The sequence below is a fragment of the Manis pentadactyla genome, chromosome 4 (genome assembly GCF_030020395.1).
Source record: "Manis pentadactyla isolate mManPen7 chromosome 4, mManPen7.hap1, whole genome shotgun sequence".
Taxonomy (NCBI): Eukaryota; Metazoa; Chordata; class Mammalia; order Pholidota; family Manidae; genus Manis; species Manis pentadactyla.
Window position 1 is genome coordinate 66,686,061 of NC_080022.1, and position 16,074 is coordinate 66,702,134.

The window sequence follows — 16,074 nt, forward strand, 5'->3', positions numbered from 1 at the left end:
GGGTGACATTTAAAATAAGGTATTTTTCGAGGCATTTTCTTAATCTTTAAATATTTTTATCTGGTGTACTACAGTGTGTATGCTTTGATTTCAAATTTAATGTTGCAGTGATTCCTGAAGGTAAGACATATATCTGTCAGGAAGTATTTTCCCTAAGAAACCTTGAAAAGTATACCTTGTGGATTTGGATCAGCACATGTGCAAGACATCAAAGGAATCTTCTGTGTTCCTTTCAGGTTTAGTAGAGAATAAAGTGTAAGATATAAAACTAGATTTTTTTTTTTTTTTGCTTTTGTAATACAGTTACCTCAAAATACATGTTAGAATACTGATTTATTAAAAATTTAAAAAAATGCCCTTACTCATTCTTACATATTGTCAAGTTATTGCCTGTCACTTTTGGTAAAACAATAATTCAGTCCTGCTCACTGAGAAGACTGTCTCAAAAATGAGGCAACTAATGATTATTTGCTCATTTTTTTTGTGTGTAATCATTTTGTAGTGTAGGTATTTTTGGAGTGTACTTCAGAAAATGAGTTATTTTCAACTTTATTAAAACCAACACACTGCATGAAACTATGAATGGTATGGAGTAAAAGAAAGTAATTGATCAAACATTTGCTAAATCCTAACTATAAATATTACGCAAGGTATTGAGACTACAGGAGTGCTTCCAAGCAACACAAACATTAGTTGTTTCTAATGTTCCCTATAGTACACTTCAGTTTTTCTTGACAAACCACTTTTAAGCTCTCAATAAATCAATTTAAAGAGGGGGGTTGCAGGAAAAATCATGACAGCATGCAAACTAGGAATCACAAGAAAGAACACAGTTACTAAGCTCTGATGAATGCTCTACAAAAGAAAATCAAGGCCCCCTTTTGCCTTAAGACACAACCATCATCTTTTCCTTAAAAGGGTATTATGTTGGAAAAGATTGCTTTAACTTACCACTTAATAAGTGATGATATAGTCTTATTAAGGATAGTAAGCATTATTTAACAATAGGTATTTTAAATATGGTAGAAGAAAGCATGAAAAAATCATTTTAAAAAGTCCTGCCAAAAATTATTTGTATCTTAAGTTACTAAAGTTTTTAATTACTAAAGAAACTAGAGTTAAAGAAACATTTACCTTATGTTCTCATAGCAACTAACTTCTGGTTTCAGCCCTGCAGTGTGACGAAAAACTTTGTATATGATAACTCCAAAAGCCAAAAGATTAACCTGGTAAAATAAAGTCATTTTAAAAGGAGAACAGTTTCAAAGGAAAGTAGATATACATAAAGGAAATAAATAATTGAGATTTCAGATAAGACAGAAACTAGAAACTCATGGCACTTTTATGTGTATTATAAAGTATAAACTCTCTGGTAGGGAAACAAATCTGTGGTTGATCTTTACAATATCTCTGAAAATTGTTAGCACAAATTTGTTAGTACGATTTGCCAGACTGTATTAAGCAACCTATTCAGGAAACTTCTTCAGGTGTTTTGCGATCACATCTGCAGATTGATGAGTATCACCTGCTGCTAATAATATAATTAATATACATATTAAGATAAATTTTGGATTGAAAAACTTTATAAACATTTGAGAAATTAAATTCTGGTGTTTCACTGAGAAGTGTTAGTGGTAATTCTGCAACCCTAAAAAAATTTAAACTGGGAAAGAAAAATTGAAAGAATTAGGAAACTCAACAAAATACCATTGATTCTATTGCTTGAAAATGTTTGAAAGTACTTTCTTTTGTATGGCTCCTTTAGCTCTCTCTCCTAATATTTATGTTGATATTTTCTTTCCTTGGATTTAACCTCAGAAACTTTCAAAATACTAAGTAATGAACTAAAGTTTGTTTGAAGGTATATGCATTTTATTGATAAACACTTATCATTCTATTATTTTTATTTCCTAACATGGGCTAAAAAGACAACACAGAATTTCCACCCCTGTTAAAGTGACTGCATTATAAAATGTTGCCTCTGTTCTTTTATTTCCTTATTCCCTTTGAAAACCCTTTACTAGTATTTGCAGTGTCCGAAGGCTAAATGAAGGGTATAGTTTAAATGTATATCTATTTTAATATAACCATACTAATAATTTGGAATACTAAATATTATAGAAATGGTTTGTGCTTAATTCTTTGCTGTATTTATTTTAATCCAAACATTTTTCAAAAGCAATTTTGTAATAATATTTTCATTTTCAGCTAATTCTCATACTAGTATTTCAAAAGCTTTGTTATGGAAAAAATCCTTTTTTTCTCCTACATTTTAAGGAGTCTTATATAGCTTATCAAAATGAAATTTATGGATTACTACTACAAAAATAGTATAAAATAATGGGTGAGATAATTTCATGTTGTCACTTCTCCATGGAGAGTTCCTTCAAAGAAAATCTTAGAGGAATAAAGATCTGATCTCTTCTTCCTGCTTCCAAATGTCCCAACTTCTAATTATGTGATTAATTAATTCTAATTAGAGTAGAGCTTCCATATAAAGAAAAGACTTTAGCAAATGCAAAAAGGAGAGAGAGCATATTAAAATTGAGCTAGTTGACAATTTCACTCTACTATTGGTTCAAATAACTAACTGAAATAATTTAATAATACTTAATTTTACAAATAGTCTCTGCTACTTCTGAAAGAGGGATGTGTAATATTTTCTAGTTTCTACAGCTATAGCTTCTTTAAATACATTTGGAAACAACATTGTATTTAATTTTACAAATATATGCATATTTTTTTAAATAGTAAAAAGTATTAAAATTTGGTTAGTATAAATAATACACATTAAACCATTATTGGTTTGAAAATCTTCAAATAATTTTTGAGGTATTCATGTTGAACTTAGTATCTCATCAAAGAATTATGAGATAACTAACTGATAAAGATTTTGTTCTATAGATGCATAATTTTTCCACATAACTTATTATATTTATTGAATAAGGCTTTTTAAACTTATGTTTTCAATAAAATAGTTTTGAGAATAGTTGCTCATACTGCTATGATTTCTCAGAAGTAACATACATTTTGAATGTACTCTCCTACATCATACACTAAAATAGCGAAGAAGGGAAACGGAACGTTCCCTATGGGTCACCCAGTTCTGGAAAGTACATTTTTCTGTAGGAAAGAGAGAATGTTTAGATATTTATAAAAACCAGGTGCCGCTGGACAAGTAGGCGAATAATTCTTATTCCATAAACTCATATTTTACAATTTTAACAGAAGCAGATTAAAATATTTTTATCAGAAAGTGTATGGTTTTATGTAATGAAAACGATCAGAAATGCATTGATTATATTATTCCTGTTCATTGGTAGCAATACAGTTAGATGAAGCATTTTATTTGTATTTACTCTAAACATTTTACAGGGTCTAAATGTCTAGTACAGAGGTGTGAGCTTGTTCATATTAATGAACAAAACAGACATTGTTCCTTGTTCTCATAAACATATTAGGAAAATTTATAGTAAATGAATAATCACATAAATACTTATAAACTGTGATAAATACTATTAAATTACAAATTTGGATTACTAGGAGAGACAAAACGTAGGCGAGTTAGAGTTAAGGTTAAGGAAGTGCTTCTCTTAGACCTAATAATTATAGTGCATTTGCAGATCAAAGAAGCCATGAGACTTGAGAGAGATGAGGATTTGGCGTACCTTTAAGGAATTAGCAAAGGTGGCTGGGGTATAGTCAACAACAGGAATAGTAGTATGAGATGAAGTGGATGAAGTAGACAGGGATGCATTATTAGATTTTATCTAAACTGCAAAGATTTTTAATTTATTTTTTCATTCAAGAATCGCTTATGTACTATCAGCCTTTTTCTCAAGGAACTTAAGAGTACAATGGAAGAGATGACCAGCCAATAAGCAGGTACAACTCTATTCAGTAAGTGTCATGCAATTGTTTGCACAGTACAGTAAGAGAACACAGGTGATGATACCCTAACATATGATTTCTAAGTCATTGTTGGATGACCAGGACAATCCAAAGATGGTATCCTAGAGAAAATAAGTTACTAATGTAGACCTCAATCACTGGACCTATCTATGCACGTGTTTCCTTAGTGATGAGACCCTGTGGCTCAAATACTATCCTTAGGCTCTGACTTCTCTTGGAAATCTAATAGGTACTGGGAGTTAAAAATCTCAAAAACCAAGCTACTGTTCTTCCTCCAAAGAATCTGTTTTTGCTGCAGTCTTCCCCATCTCAAAAAGAAAAACAAAAACAAAACAAAGATATCTCATTCTTCTAGCAGATCAGACATACTGACCAGCAAACCTTTACCTCTACTTCAAAACATATTCAGAATATTAGCCACCACTTACTGTCTTTATGGCGCCTACCCTGGAAGGTCTGCCATCATGCCTCACCTGGGCTACTACAATAGCCTCCTAATTGGTCTCCTTGCTTCCTAAGATCCATTATCATTATAACAGTCACATTGATCCTTTTAAAATCTAAAGCAGACCACATCTCTATTTATTCCCTCTGATGGCTTCCCATTTCATTCAAAGTTAAACCTAAAGATCTCACAATAACTTCTAAGGTTTGAAATTATTTGGTCCTATTCTTCTTCTTCTCTCAAGTCCTACTCTCTATCCTTTGATCACTTCACTCCACTCACATTGGGGTCTCTGGCCTTCCTCCAGCACGCCAAGTAGTGCACTAGGGCGACCGCACTTCTGGATTCTCTGACATTCCCATTGGTCATTCCCTCACAACTTCTGTTTAAATGCCACCTTATCCACATACTACTTCCCATAAAAGTGGACTTATATTAAAAACTGAAATGCAAATGATAAAATCAGACATGTGTTCAATGCTACGGAAAGACAGAGAATGATTTACTGTTTTGTGTTCTTTACAGTTTTGGACAATGAAAATTCTGTATGTGAACATATTCTTCCCTTGCCTTAGTTTCTAAAAAACTGACAAAGAGTTTCCGTGACCAAACTTCAGCCAGGCCCCTCTGAACCCTCCTCTCAACTAGGCCTCAGCCTTGGGTTTCAGTACTCATCCTGGCAGAGTTCAGTTTTAGCAAGAATTTTTGCTAAGTCAGCTTAGAATTCTACTGTGCTTGCTATGTGATTACTCTCAAGATCTAATCAAATTCCTCATCCTCCACCCTTGATATGTGATCACCCTGGCCTGCCTTTCAGCAAGAATCTTGTTAAAAATAAATTTAGTAAGAATTCTCCTTACCCTGATGTCTGCTCTTAGTAATTTTCCACTCACCAATACCAGCCCCTGACTAACACACACAACCTGTTCCTTGGCTATAAATCCCTAGCTGTCTTTATTGTATTCAGAGATGAGTCGAATCTTTCTTCCCAGTTGCAACAGTCTTGACACCTATCACAATAATCCTGAAAAAAAAGTGTTCTTTACCATTTTAACAAGTGTCAGAATAATTTTTTTCTTTAACAAAACTCAGAGCCAAATCCAATGTCATATTATAATATTCAGCAAATTTGGGATAACTGGAAAAATCTACATTTGCTTCTTTGACATTGCCTGCATTCTTTTTATCCATAAATATATAAGCTACTTTAAATTCTTAAGAGAGTGAAAAACTGTAAATAAAGGGTCAGTATCACTTAAAGCACATGACTTTATTTTCTTAGAGGCAGAAATTGAGTTGAAGCTTTATGCATTTTACGTGGTATAGGAAAGCATTTTTTGGAAGGAATATTTTGTGAAGTATGAATGGTCTAAGATGAGACCAAAAACAAAAGTTGAAATGGGACTTTATAGAATTAAAAAGTATTTCTGATCCTAAGAAATACTTTGTAATTGTTTCAGAAGTAATAATTTTAAGGATAGAGAAATTACTGCACTTTAGGTTGAATAGTTGGAAAGATACTATTAGCACTGTGTTTACAAGCAATGGCTGTCTCCAGGATAACTGATTTGAATACTTGAGAAATTCTTTAGAATATAAGAAAAATCAACCTTTTTCTCATTTACCTATGTGTGCTGATTTTATCATTTGTGGTTCTGTTATTTATCTCTAAATGAATCACAAAAGCACAGGGGTTAATTAATGAGTTGCAAATGAACAGTCACTCATTATCATTTTTGTGTCAATTGTAAATACCAGTTGTATATTATCAATTCAGTGCATAATACTTTTCTAGAGTAAGCAAGACAAGAATATTAGATGGCACACATAAGAACTCTGACATTCATTGCTGTATTTAGAATAGAGAGAAATGAAAATGAAGAAGAAAATCAAAGTCATGAAAACTTAACCCCTGAGAGAAAGTAATGTGTTAAATTTAAAAACATTCCGCTTGCTTCATCTTAAGGGGTACTTAACTACCCATCTGTTTCTAAACTTCATTGATATATGAAGTTACTTCAAAGTTTAGTACACACGTTCTGATGTTTGACAGAGTGCATTAAAATTTTTTAAGTGCCTTATTTTTTTAAACAAAAAATTTAAACATAAGTGGGTGAGAGTGTGGGAGCTAATTCTGAAGGATTTAGACCTACAGTACATTCAACCCAAGGGCTTCCAATTCAGACTTCAAAATGAAGCATCCCAATCAGTCATTTTTCCTTTCTTAGTCTTTTTCTCAATAATTAATGAAGCCATCTATATGCTGATGTCAGACCTCAACAAAAAGAATGAGAAAATCTCTCTTACAGCACTTTTAGACCCATGCTTTAATTTTTCATGTACATCAAACAGAATCTAGTTCATTTAAGAATGTGTCATGATTACAACTGCTATGTCCTTTCAAATAGTTTCATTACCTTTAAATTAACTGGCCTAGGACAAACCTGCTTCTGCCATGGCAGAAGCCTGAGTTTCTGCTGGCCTACTAAGAGGCCAGAAACCAGCCCCCAAACCAGTGACTCATTCTCAGTCCTCAGACCACTGCCAAGATGGCTAAGTAGTTTTCAATTTAAGTTTTAAAAAGAAAAGATATGATCTCTTCATTTAAAAATAACTGTAAAAAAGCTGTATCAGAATAAGTAGAGTTTTGTCTTCTATTATTTCTCAATTGGAATCCTTCCTTTAAATTAAAATCACTCCTTTACAATGCTAATCACACAGAGTACCAGAAAAACTGGTGTATGTTGTAAGCAGAGTAATGTCCCCCCTCCAAAAAATGTCCACCCCCTTAATGTTGGGAACTTGTGAATAAGGCAAAAAAGATTTCACAGGTATGATTGAGGTTATGGGCTTTAACATAGGGAAGTTATCCTGGATTATCCTGTTGGACCCTGTGTAAATACAGGAGCCCTTAAAGAGGAAAGGCTGAAGGGATTCAGCAGAGAGATGCAGCAGAAAAGAAGGCAGGAGAGATGAGGCAGAAGTGGAGGTCAGAGAAAATGGAAGACAGGGGGGCAATGAGTCAGGAAATGTGGGAGGCCTCTGCAAATTGAGACTAACCCCTGTTCAACAGCCAGCAAGGAAATCAATCGCATGAAACTGAATTTGGCCAGCAACCTGAATATGCATGAAAACACATTCTTCCCCAGAGCCTCAGGAATGGCTGATGCTAGAGATTAGCCCAATGAGACTCTAAGCAGAGGAAACAGTTTTGAGCCACACTGCCCCCAACTTCTGACCTACAGAACTGTGAGCTAATATAATAGATTTGTGTTAAGTCGCTGAGCCTGTAGTGATTTGTTATGAAAGCAATACGAAACTAATACAGGGTGAAAGTTTTCGATTGCTGATTATATAGCTATTTCTCTACATATTCTCTATGTATATTCTAAATATATTAATGTATTTCTCTATATAAATTTTAATTACACATATTTCTATATATAAAATACATTTCTGTAAATATATTGTATATATTCTAAATAGATGTGTAGAAATATATAATGGATATATAGCTATATATATATATTTCAAATATATTGCAGTATTTCCTATTTTTTTAAATAAAATTTAAAACCCAGCTTAAAATAAATACTAATTGATCAATGATGTACTGTTGATGTTCTAGATATTAAGTGAGTAGTCAATTATATAAAAACTTCTGTATTTACTATTTGTGGATCCTGTCTCTAAGTTTCTTAAAATAAAAAGACCAACACAAATTATAATTAGTAAATTACTTCCTTTCCAGCATTTGTTTTCATAAGTCACTTTGTGCTTACAAGTATCTGTCACATTTTCTTCTGTGAAATACCTACATTACAGGCCCTTCTCTTAGGGTTGTGAGCTCGGTAAATAATAATACAGGATGCCAGCTAAATTTGAATTTCAGGTATATAATAAATAACTTTTAAGATAAGTGTGTCCCGTACTATATTTGGGACATACTTATACTTAGAAAATAATTGTTTATTTGAAATTTGAAATAACTGGGCATCCAGTTTTTTGGATGGTAATACAACTCCATAGCTTTCAAATTATTTTCACATTTGATCCTTTTCAAGTCTGTGGATACTGGCTTCTTAGTAGAAGACCCCAAGGACATAAGCCTCTCCACATAGGCTGGTCTATAATTACTTGAAAAGTGATCTCAAAGGTAGCGGGGTAAATTTTTAGATACTGTAGCTGTTGTGGAACTTGAACATGTGCGAATGTGCTGAGATTAGTAAAATGTCCTAAAAATATACAGTGGACGGAAGCACATATATGAAGCTTGAGCCCAGGGAAAAGTTCACCCAGGCTAGGCAGAACTCCTGCCCCTTGGCAGCCCCTAGGTGTGCATGGTGAAGCTGAGACAGGAAGCAATGATTGGGCCAGCACCTGTTAAAAAACTTTTGTAACAAAGTAATGGTTAGAAGTAAACTTTCCAAAGCTTAAATGTGAAATTGCGTTAGTATAAATTTAGTGAAAACTCTCAGAAATTACGATGTCAGTATTTGTTGATCTGGCAGAATTGTGGAGTGGAGTAACTTTTCCCCCACATACATCTACTTGACACTGCTAGGAAGTCTCTCTACTAACATCACAAGCCTCGTTTTATTTAACCCGAGGCTAACTAATCCCAAGGCTCAGGATTTAGAAGCCTTGGGAGTATCTACAGAGCTAAGAGACACTCCTCTGCTCAGGTATAAACACTTGGCTCAGGAGGGAGGAGACAGACAGAAATGGGAAAATTGGAGTGCTGTCTACAATTATACGAAAAAATATTGGGTAGTCTGAAACATCCTGAAACATCTGAAACAATCTGAAAACAAAACAAATATATTTAAACAGGTTCTAAATATCGTAAGAGTAGAGTATCTTTCATAGATGCCTCTGGGATATTAACAATATTCGTGATACTTTACTAATATCTTGAGGCTTACACTTCAGAAGACAGCAATGCTCTCCACCAGGCATTGACTGCTGGGATGTACAGTTGCACGAACAGTTGATATGGGATCTTACAACTATGGTTACACTGAGACTCAAGTCAAAGACAAAATAATAGCAGTAATAAATATTTATTGGCTGTTTCTATGTGTCAGACACTATTCTAAGTGTTCTTTATTAATTCATCTAGCCCTCTTACCACCTCTATCGGGTATTCTTATTTTTCTTCATATTATCAGTATTATTACATGTATTTCACATTTATGGCAACAGAGCAATAGAGAGGTTAAATAACTTGCCTACAGTAACACACAGTTAGAAAGTATCAAAGACAAGATTCATTCCTGGACAGGTTCTACAGTCTATGTTCCTAAGGACCTTATAAAAATACCAACTACAGATAAAGGACCAATAAAGAGAAGTTAAATCAACATATAATTTTAAGAATTCAATTGTTAAAACATTTACTTATATTCATTGCTACCAGTTACCTCATTTTAGAAATGGCTACCAGTAGAAAAGTAAAACATTAGTAAGTAGTGACATGGTTAGCCATGTAGCATTCATGTTCAATGAACTCATCAAGATACCAGTGGTAAAGGCCTTGCTAACACTGACCAGGAGTTAGTGTGTTATACCAATGACCCCTAATGGACACCCCTGTCCTCACTATTCTCTGCTGGCAAAGGAGCTAAGAATGTGGTAGTTCTTCTGGGCTGGTGAACAACAGAGCTTGCCATCCATTACAGAGTTCAAATGTTAGTTACTGCCTTCATGTTGGTGGTGTTACGTGGAATGCCAAAATCACTTACTGCAGCACTGGAAGAACATGTTAGAATCCCCACTGATGTTTTTCCAAGGAACAATGAAGGTTTACTACTTAAAATATAGATGACACTGGTGCCCTTTTTCCATGTCATATATTTCACATATCAGATATAAGCCATTTGGAGGGATGGTATTTATTCCTAAAAGTAGAGAGGTTCCTCTTTTGTAATCTTTCAGCCTACTACAACATATGGTATGTGTGCCTGTTAGGTGGTTTTTCAGATCATATTATGTAATTGTAATAGAGTAACCCTAGTAAAATGGAAAAATAAGACCTAAGATGTCTCCAAGTGCACTGTGAGCTAAAAATAATATTGATATAAAGAATAAACAAATGAGAAAATGACAGAACTGACATTTTCCCTACTTCATGAATTATTTTCCAGCCAAGTTACAAGCCCATATAAGGAAGCTAAGTTAAAATCAATGAAGATCTGAGATTTGATAGAATATTATTTAAAAATTCAAATTATTAAGAGGACTATTTGAAGTATGCACTTAGATCCAGTTTTCGATCATATTTCAAGTAATGCATATTCAATTGAACACATAATTTCTTAAAGTAAATAATACATTTTAGAAGTCTCTTTTAATGTTTTCTACTTAACAGTGAGACTTTTAAAAAGTCATGTATCATTGGAGAAAAGTTCTCTTCTTCAAGACCAAGTAAGTTAACTGAAATAATACATGGAAAAATAATATGGCACAAACTTAAATGCATTACTTTTATAAATTTACATATATATTTCTTCAGTATTTCCAGTACTATTGGAAAGTGCAATTGGAAAGCATTACTGAAGACGTGAGGAAATGAGTATTAGAATGGAGTATGCAGTGGGGGTCTACTGGCTACAGTCACACTAAGGTACAGATTCAGTGTGTTTTTGTGAAGTCTCAGCTCTGATAACCATTAGAACCAAGTATTAAAATAAATGCAACTTAGGCCTATACCTTTGGGTTGCTGTATTAAAAATATAATCAATATTTCATTAAAAACACTAATAATATTTTTGTGAGGTTCATATTGAACTACAATTTCATCTTTAATCTTTTAAATTCATATTTTCAGTGTGCTTTATAATGTACTTTGTATATATTGCATAATGTAATCTACATACAATTTTAGTAAACTAGCAAGTGTACATAATTTTTCAAGATGTAAACATACATTAAGGTACATAATTTTTTTATTGATGGGCTTTTCAGCCAAAAATGTTTAGAGACAATTGCCTTATATAATTTGACAGCTTCAAAAAAGCAACAGCTGAACCTTCAAAATAAACAGAATAAATGGATTCTAGAGCCACACTTCATGGATTCAGATTCTAGCTCAGACACTTACTAACTGAACAATTCTCTTAACTCTTTGTACTTCACTTTCCTTGTATATAAAATATGGATAACATTCCTACTTATCTCATAAGGCTGTTGCCTGTTTAAATACATAATTACAATGTAAATTACTTAAAATGCTCAATATATGTTCTCAATATCAATTATCACTAATAATTATATTCATATGGAAATATGTTCTTCAAAATTGTCTCTAATATTTGAAATGCCCAAAGATAAATATAATATATATTTATTTTACAGTTGAATAAGTACTATTTTGTGATATAGTTGCTTTGGACCTATGAATACTGCTTTAAAATATCTGAATTTATATCTGTCACTCTTTATTTTGGGCAATATGTTCTCAGTAGAAAATAGAACAATTTTTTCCTCTTTCGGGACTTTCCTCTAAAATGTCAGTGAAATAAATACTCAAAGGGATATGGTTTAACAATAAATATCTATTTTTCATGTAAACAATTTCTCATTTTTGTTGAAACTCCTTTTGTTGACTCTCCTACCAATACATATTCCTTTAGTGTAGAATTGAAATTTCTGGGTTAAAAAACCTAACCATCTTCAAGATGTCTATAGAAAAGGAAAGAGTAACTATATTTCAAAGGACAATCTGTAGGTAAAATTACCAGATACCTCAAATATAAGAAATGTATTCTTCATGAATCTATTATGATATTCTGGGATATTTTATGGGAGAAGATAGCTATCTTTTCTTATATCACTCTAGTTTAGAACAGGAATAAGGAATTTTTTTCTATGAAGGGCCAGAGAGTAAATAGTTTAGGTCTGAGGGCCATACGGCCTTTATCACAGCTCCTTGAGTCTGCCGTCCCATTACAGCAACCTTAGACAATATGCAAACAAATGAATATGACTGTATCCCAACAAAATTTCATTTACAGAAACAGGCTGTAGTTCATTGCTGACTCCTGGCCTAGAATCTAAGATCCATAAGTGTAAGGACTTCTTTTCTATTTTATTCACTGACATATTCCCAAGGCCTAGAACAATGTCTGGCATATAAAAGATTCTCAATAAAAATTTGTTGAATGAATGAAAGGATGAAGGCTGGTATACCCAAATCCCAAGTATCCTTAATAGCTTATGAGCAGTCAACCATTAATTTGATAAAACAGTTTTTAAATTATATTTTTTGTCTCATACCTTGCAGATTTTGATGAAATATCAGAAACTTATTTGTAGATATATACATGCTAATAAAACCTGAGAGACATATTATAAATTAATGACCTTCTAGGAATAATTTTGAGTAAAAGAAGAGAATGAAGTTATACCTCCTTTATTTTATGGATAGATATCTTGGGATATATACAATATTTTAAATCTAACAGAAATCACAGATCCCTGGATTTTATGATATATATTTGTTAATAACACATTTGGGCACATATGTATGCCACAACAAAAATCTTCATCAACAAGTAGGCAGAATACTGCCTCATTAGGAAAACATCTTCCCACATTCCCCCAGCTACATAATTGCTGTATGTTATTACAGCTAAACTCCTAGGCCAATATATAATCATCTTAGGCATTAAAAAATTATCCACACTTCATACTTTAACATGTTTCCATTAAGAATATTTGAATAGTGTTTTTTTTCACTGTTTGAAAGAGTAATTTACTAGTCTCCAAAATAGAATCAAAAGATGGACAGAACCTGAAACTTACAGAGGATAGTGATTCTGTGGGTGTAAGTGAATTTCATGAGCTTATTTTTATAGCTGGTTTTGACTGTAGACAGTTATATGTTAGAAAGGTATTAGAAAAGGAGCAAAGGTTAAGGAGAAAAACTATATGTAAAAAAGTATTTACAACAATTGTTCGATTTAGTGTGACAATGAGAGTGATGAAATCTCTTTTGCTGAGATATAACCAAGGAAAAATGTTCCTTGTGTATGCTTACTGTATAAAAGGAGGATAGAGGTTAGTCAGAACAAAAAAACATTTTATACAGACATATAAATCATTTGACTTACCTAGCATTTAAGAAAGAACTTGCACAATTAAATTCAGGCATGTATCTAAAGTTATGGCAAATTCAAAAGGTAAATGAAGAGACTAGATTGTTCCCTAAGTTATTAAATTTTCCTTTTTTTTTTTTACAGTAGTAATAAAGTTGGCATCATCATCCTCATGCATATATTAGAAATCCAGGGCTTGGAAGGACCTATGGTGTGTATTTTCACCAGGCATACTGCTTTTGAAAACCTCTCACATTATTTGACCAAGATCTCATTTTATTCAGTTAAGCATAAACTGCCAAGTTAAAATTCCTAGTTAATGTATGCCATTGATACACAGATTATCTGAATACAGATATAGTAATCATTCCTAAGGAGAAAAGAAATAAAGTACAAGTGAGAGGCTATAATGAATGCTTTAAATGTTATCTCTTTTGAGAAGTCTTCCTAAAATAATCCAATTTCCATGATGATTTCTTTCTTTAAATTTCCTTTGGGGATAGGAGTTAACATTTTTGACTAACTACTATGCATGCTGTATCATTTATTTATTCATCCACAATATTACTTGAGTCATTACTACCTGGTAAACTTCAAGGATATTACAGTGAGAAAAAACTCATAATGTTTTACTTTCAAAGAGCATACAATCTCCTGAAGAACACAGATAAAAATCAGTTATTAACCAGTTATTCACACTGTATAATTATAAATTGAGGGAAGTATTCAAAAAAGAAAAAAATAGGCTTCTATGAAGACATATAACAAGAAGATATAGACCAATGAGTCAGGGAGGGAGGACCTTCCTCAGAGTGTGTGTTGTTTGAATTTTCAACTGAAAGACAAACCAATTAATTAGATGAAGGGATGGCCAAAGGGAAGCAATAGCAAGTGTTTTATAGTGCAGAGATGCTGAGATGGGAAGGTGCATGGAACCTCTCAGAAACCCTAAAGAGCCCATGTAATCAAAACACAAAAGCCCATGGAAAGTTCATTTGAAATGAGGCTGATCAGCAGCCCAGCGCCAGAACATGCCTCCCATGTAGAGTCTACTTTGTCCTTGTTTGCTGGGCTCAGTATTTTTTATGGCTGGTGCCCAGTATTTTGTTCAGATTAGCATTTATGAGTTTTTTATTTGTTTACATTTTATTAAGATAAGCGCAGATGGGTGTGGTGAGCTCCGCTCCCAGCTTCCACCTGGTCTCCTGGGGTCCTGTGTGAGAGTCATGTGCAGCGACCATTCTGACTTTTACATGTGCTTAAACATGGCAGATGACCAGCAATATTCCACCTCTTTTCCAGACCTTATCCAGATTCCGTATAAGCATCACTTTCTACTCAAATACTCTCAGGCATGAGTGGTTCAGGACAACTACCTCCCTGCATGTGTCATGGGGCACTGGAAGAAAGACTCAAAATGGCTACCACTGTCAGGATTCCAAATAATCGTTACTTTGTTGAAAAAAATGCTTTTGAAAATAGAATTTTGAATAGAGCTGTTTCATGGAACTACCAATATAATGAAACCAACTTGAAGTCTTTTTATCACACACCGTCATTCTCAAAAAGGCACAGATTTTGATGATAAAAATATGGTCACTCTTCTCACAAGCTTTGTTAAAGGTTTTAGATTTGGCCCAAACAGTAATGTGAAGTCAAGAAAATTGTAAGCAGGGGATGAAGAAATGTTCATATCTGCTTTTCCAAAATATTACATCAAGTTTACTAAGATGTTATTTTAGAGTTTGTTTACACACATCAACTTGATATACATTTTGAGAGTAAGGTCTCTTTATATTCTCTCAGTTCCTAGCACAGCCTTATATGATAACATGACCTATTCTATTAGTTAAAAAAAAAATCATAAGGATTTTTCAAGTCATTCAAAAGAATACTTTTTTTCTAAAAAATTACATCTTCTAATTATTGGTATGAAATTAAGGACAATTAAAATGGATGAAGCGCTAAACTCACCTTCCAGTTTTTTCTCAATGAGAAAAAATGAAAAAGAGAATTTGAGCAATCAGATGTCATACATGGCATTGGAAATTATTTACTGATGAGTATCAACTAAAAGAACAGTAAACCTCTGGTCATCTGTATTCCAAATATTTATCTATAGTCTGATTTAGTCAAGATTTTAGTTAGGATATTTGGTTAGTTTTTGGATATACTTGTCAAGTATTTAGATAAAGCAAAAAAATGGGGGAGGAGATATTTCTAGTAGACAAGATTTCCATCATTTTCAACAAGATGAAATGTAATTTATTTTGGCCTCTTCACTAAGTAAAATCAATAACTGAAAGTTTATGAATAATTTTTTGGAAGGTCTGCTGTTGCTAGGTTTCTTCACAACTTACCCTGAAAACCGTATGTGCAATCTGGGAGATGGGAACAAGTGTTCCATGGACCTAACAAAAATCTACTCCCTTCAGTCTGTAGTGCAAGAAAAGAGAGAGAGATATGTGGCAGTGAAACAGCTTAGAATGTGAGTTCGGAAGCATGAGCTTGCCTCTACACTGAGTAGCTGGGTGATCCCGAGTAAACTACTCTTAAGCTCATTAAGCCTTACTTTCCAGTTATTTAAAATACACACAAAATGGGCTGTTACCCAAAAAA

General features: G+C 33.1%; 1 protein-coding gene across 1 annotated transcript in view; it reads right to left on the minus strand.

Moving 5' to 3' along the window:
- Nucleotides 1-16,074, minus strand: part of ADGRL4 (adhesion G protein-coupled receptor L4) — a 116,900-nt gene that overhangs the window by 7,118 nt on the left and 93,708 nt on the right. The window contains exon 14 of the mRNA XM_036890245.2: nt 1,135-1,226. Coding sequence (XP_036746140.2) covers nt 1,135-1,226 — 92 coding nt within the window. The remainder of the gene's footprint in view (nt 1-1,134; nt 1,227-16,074) is intronic.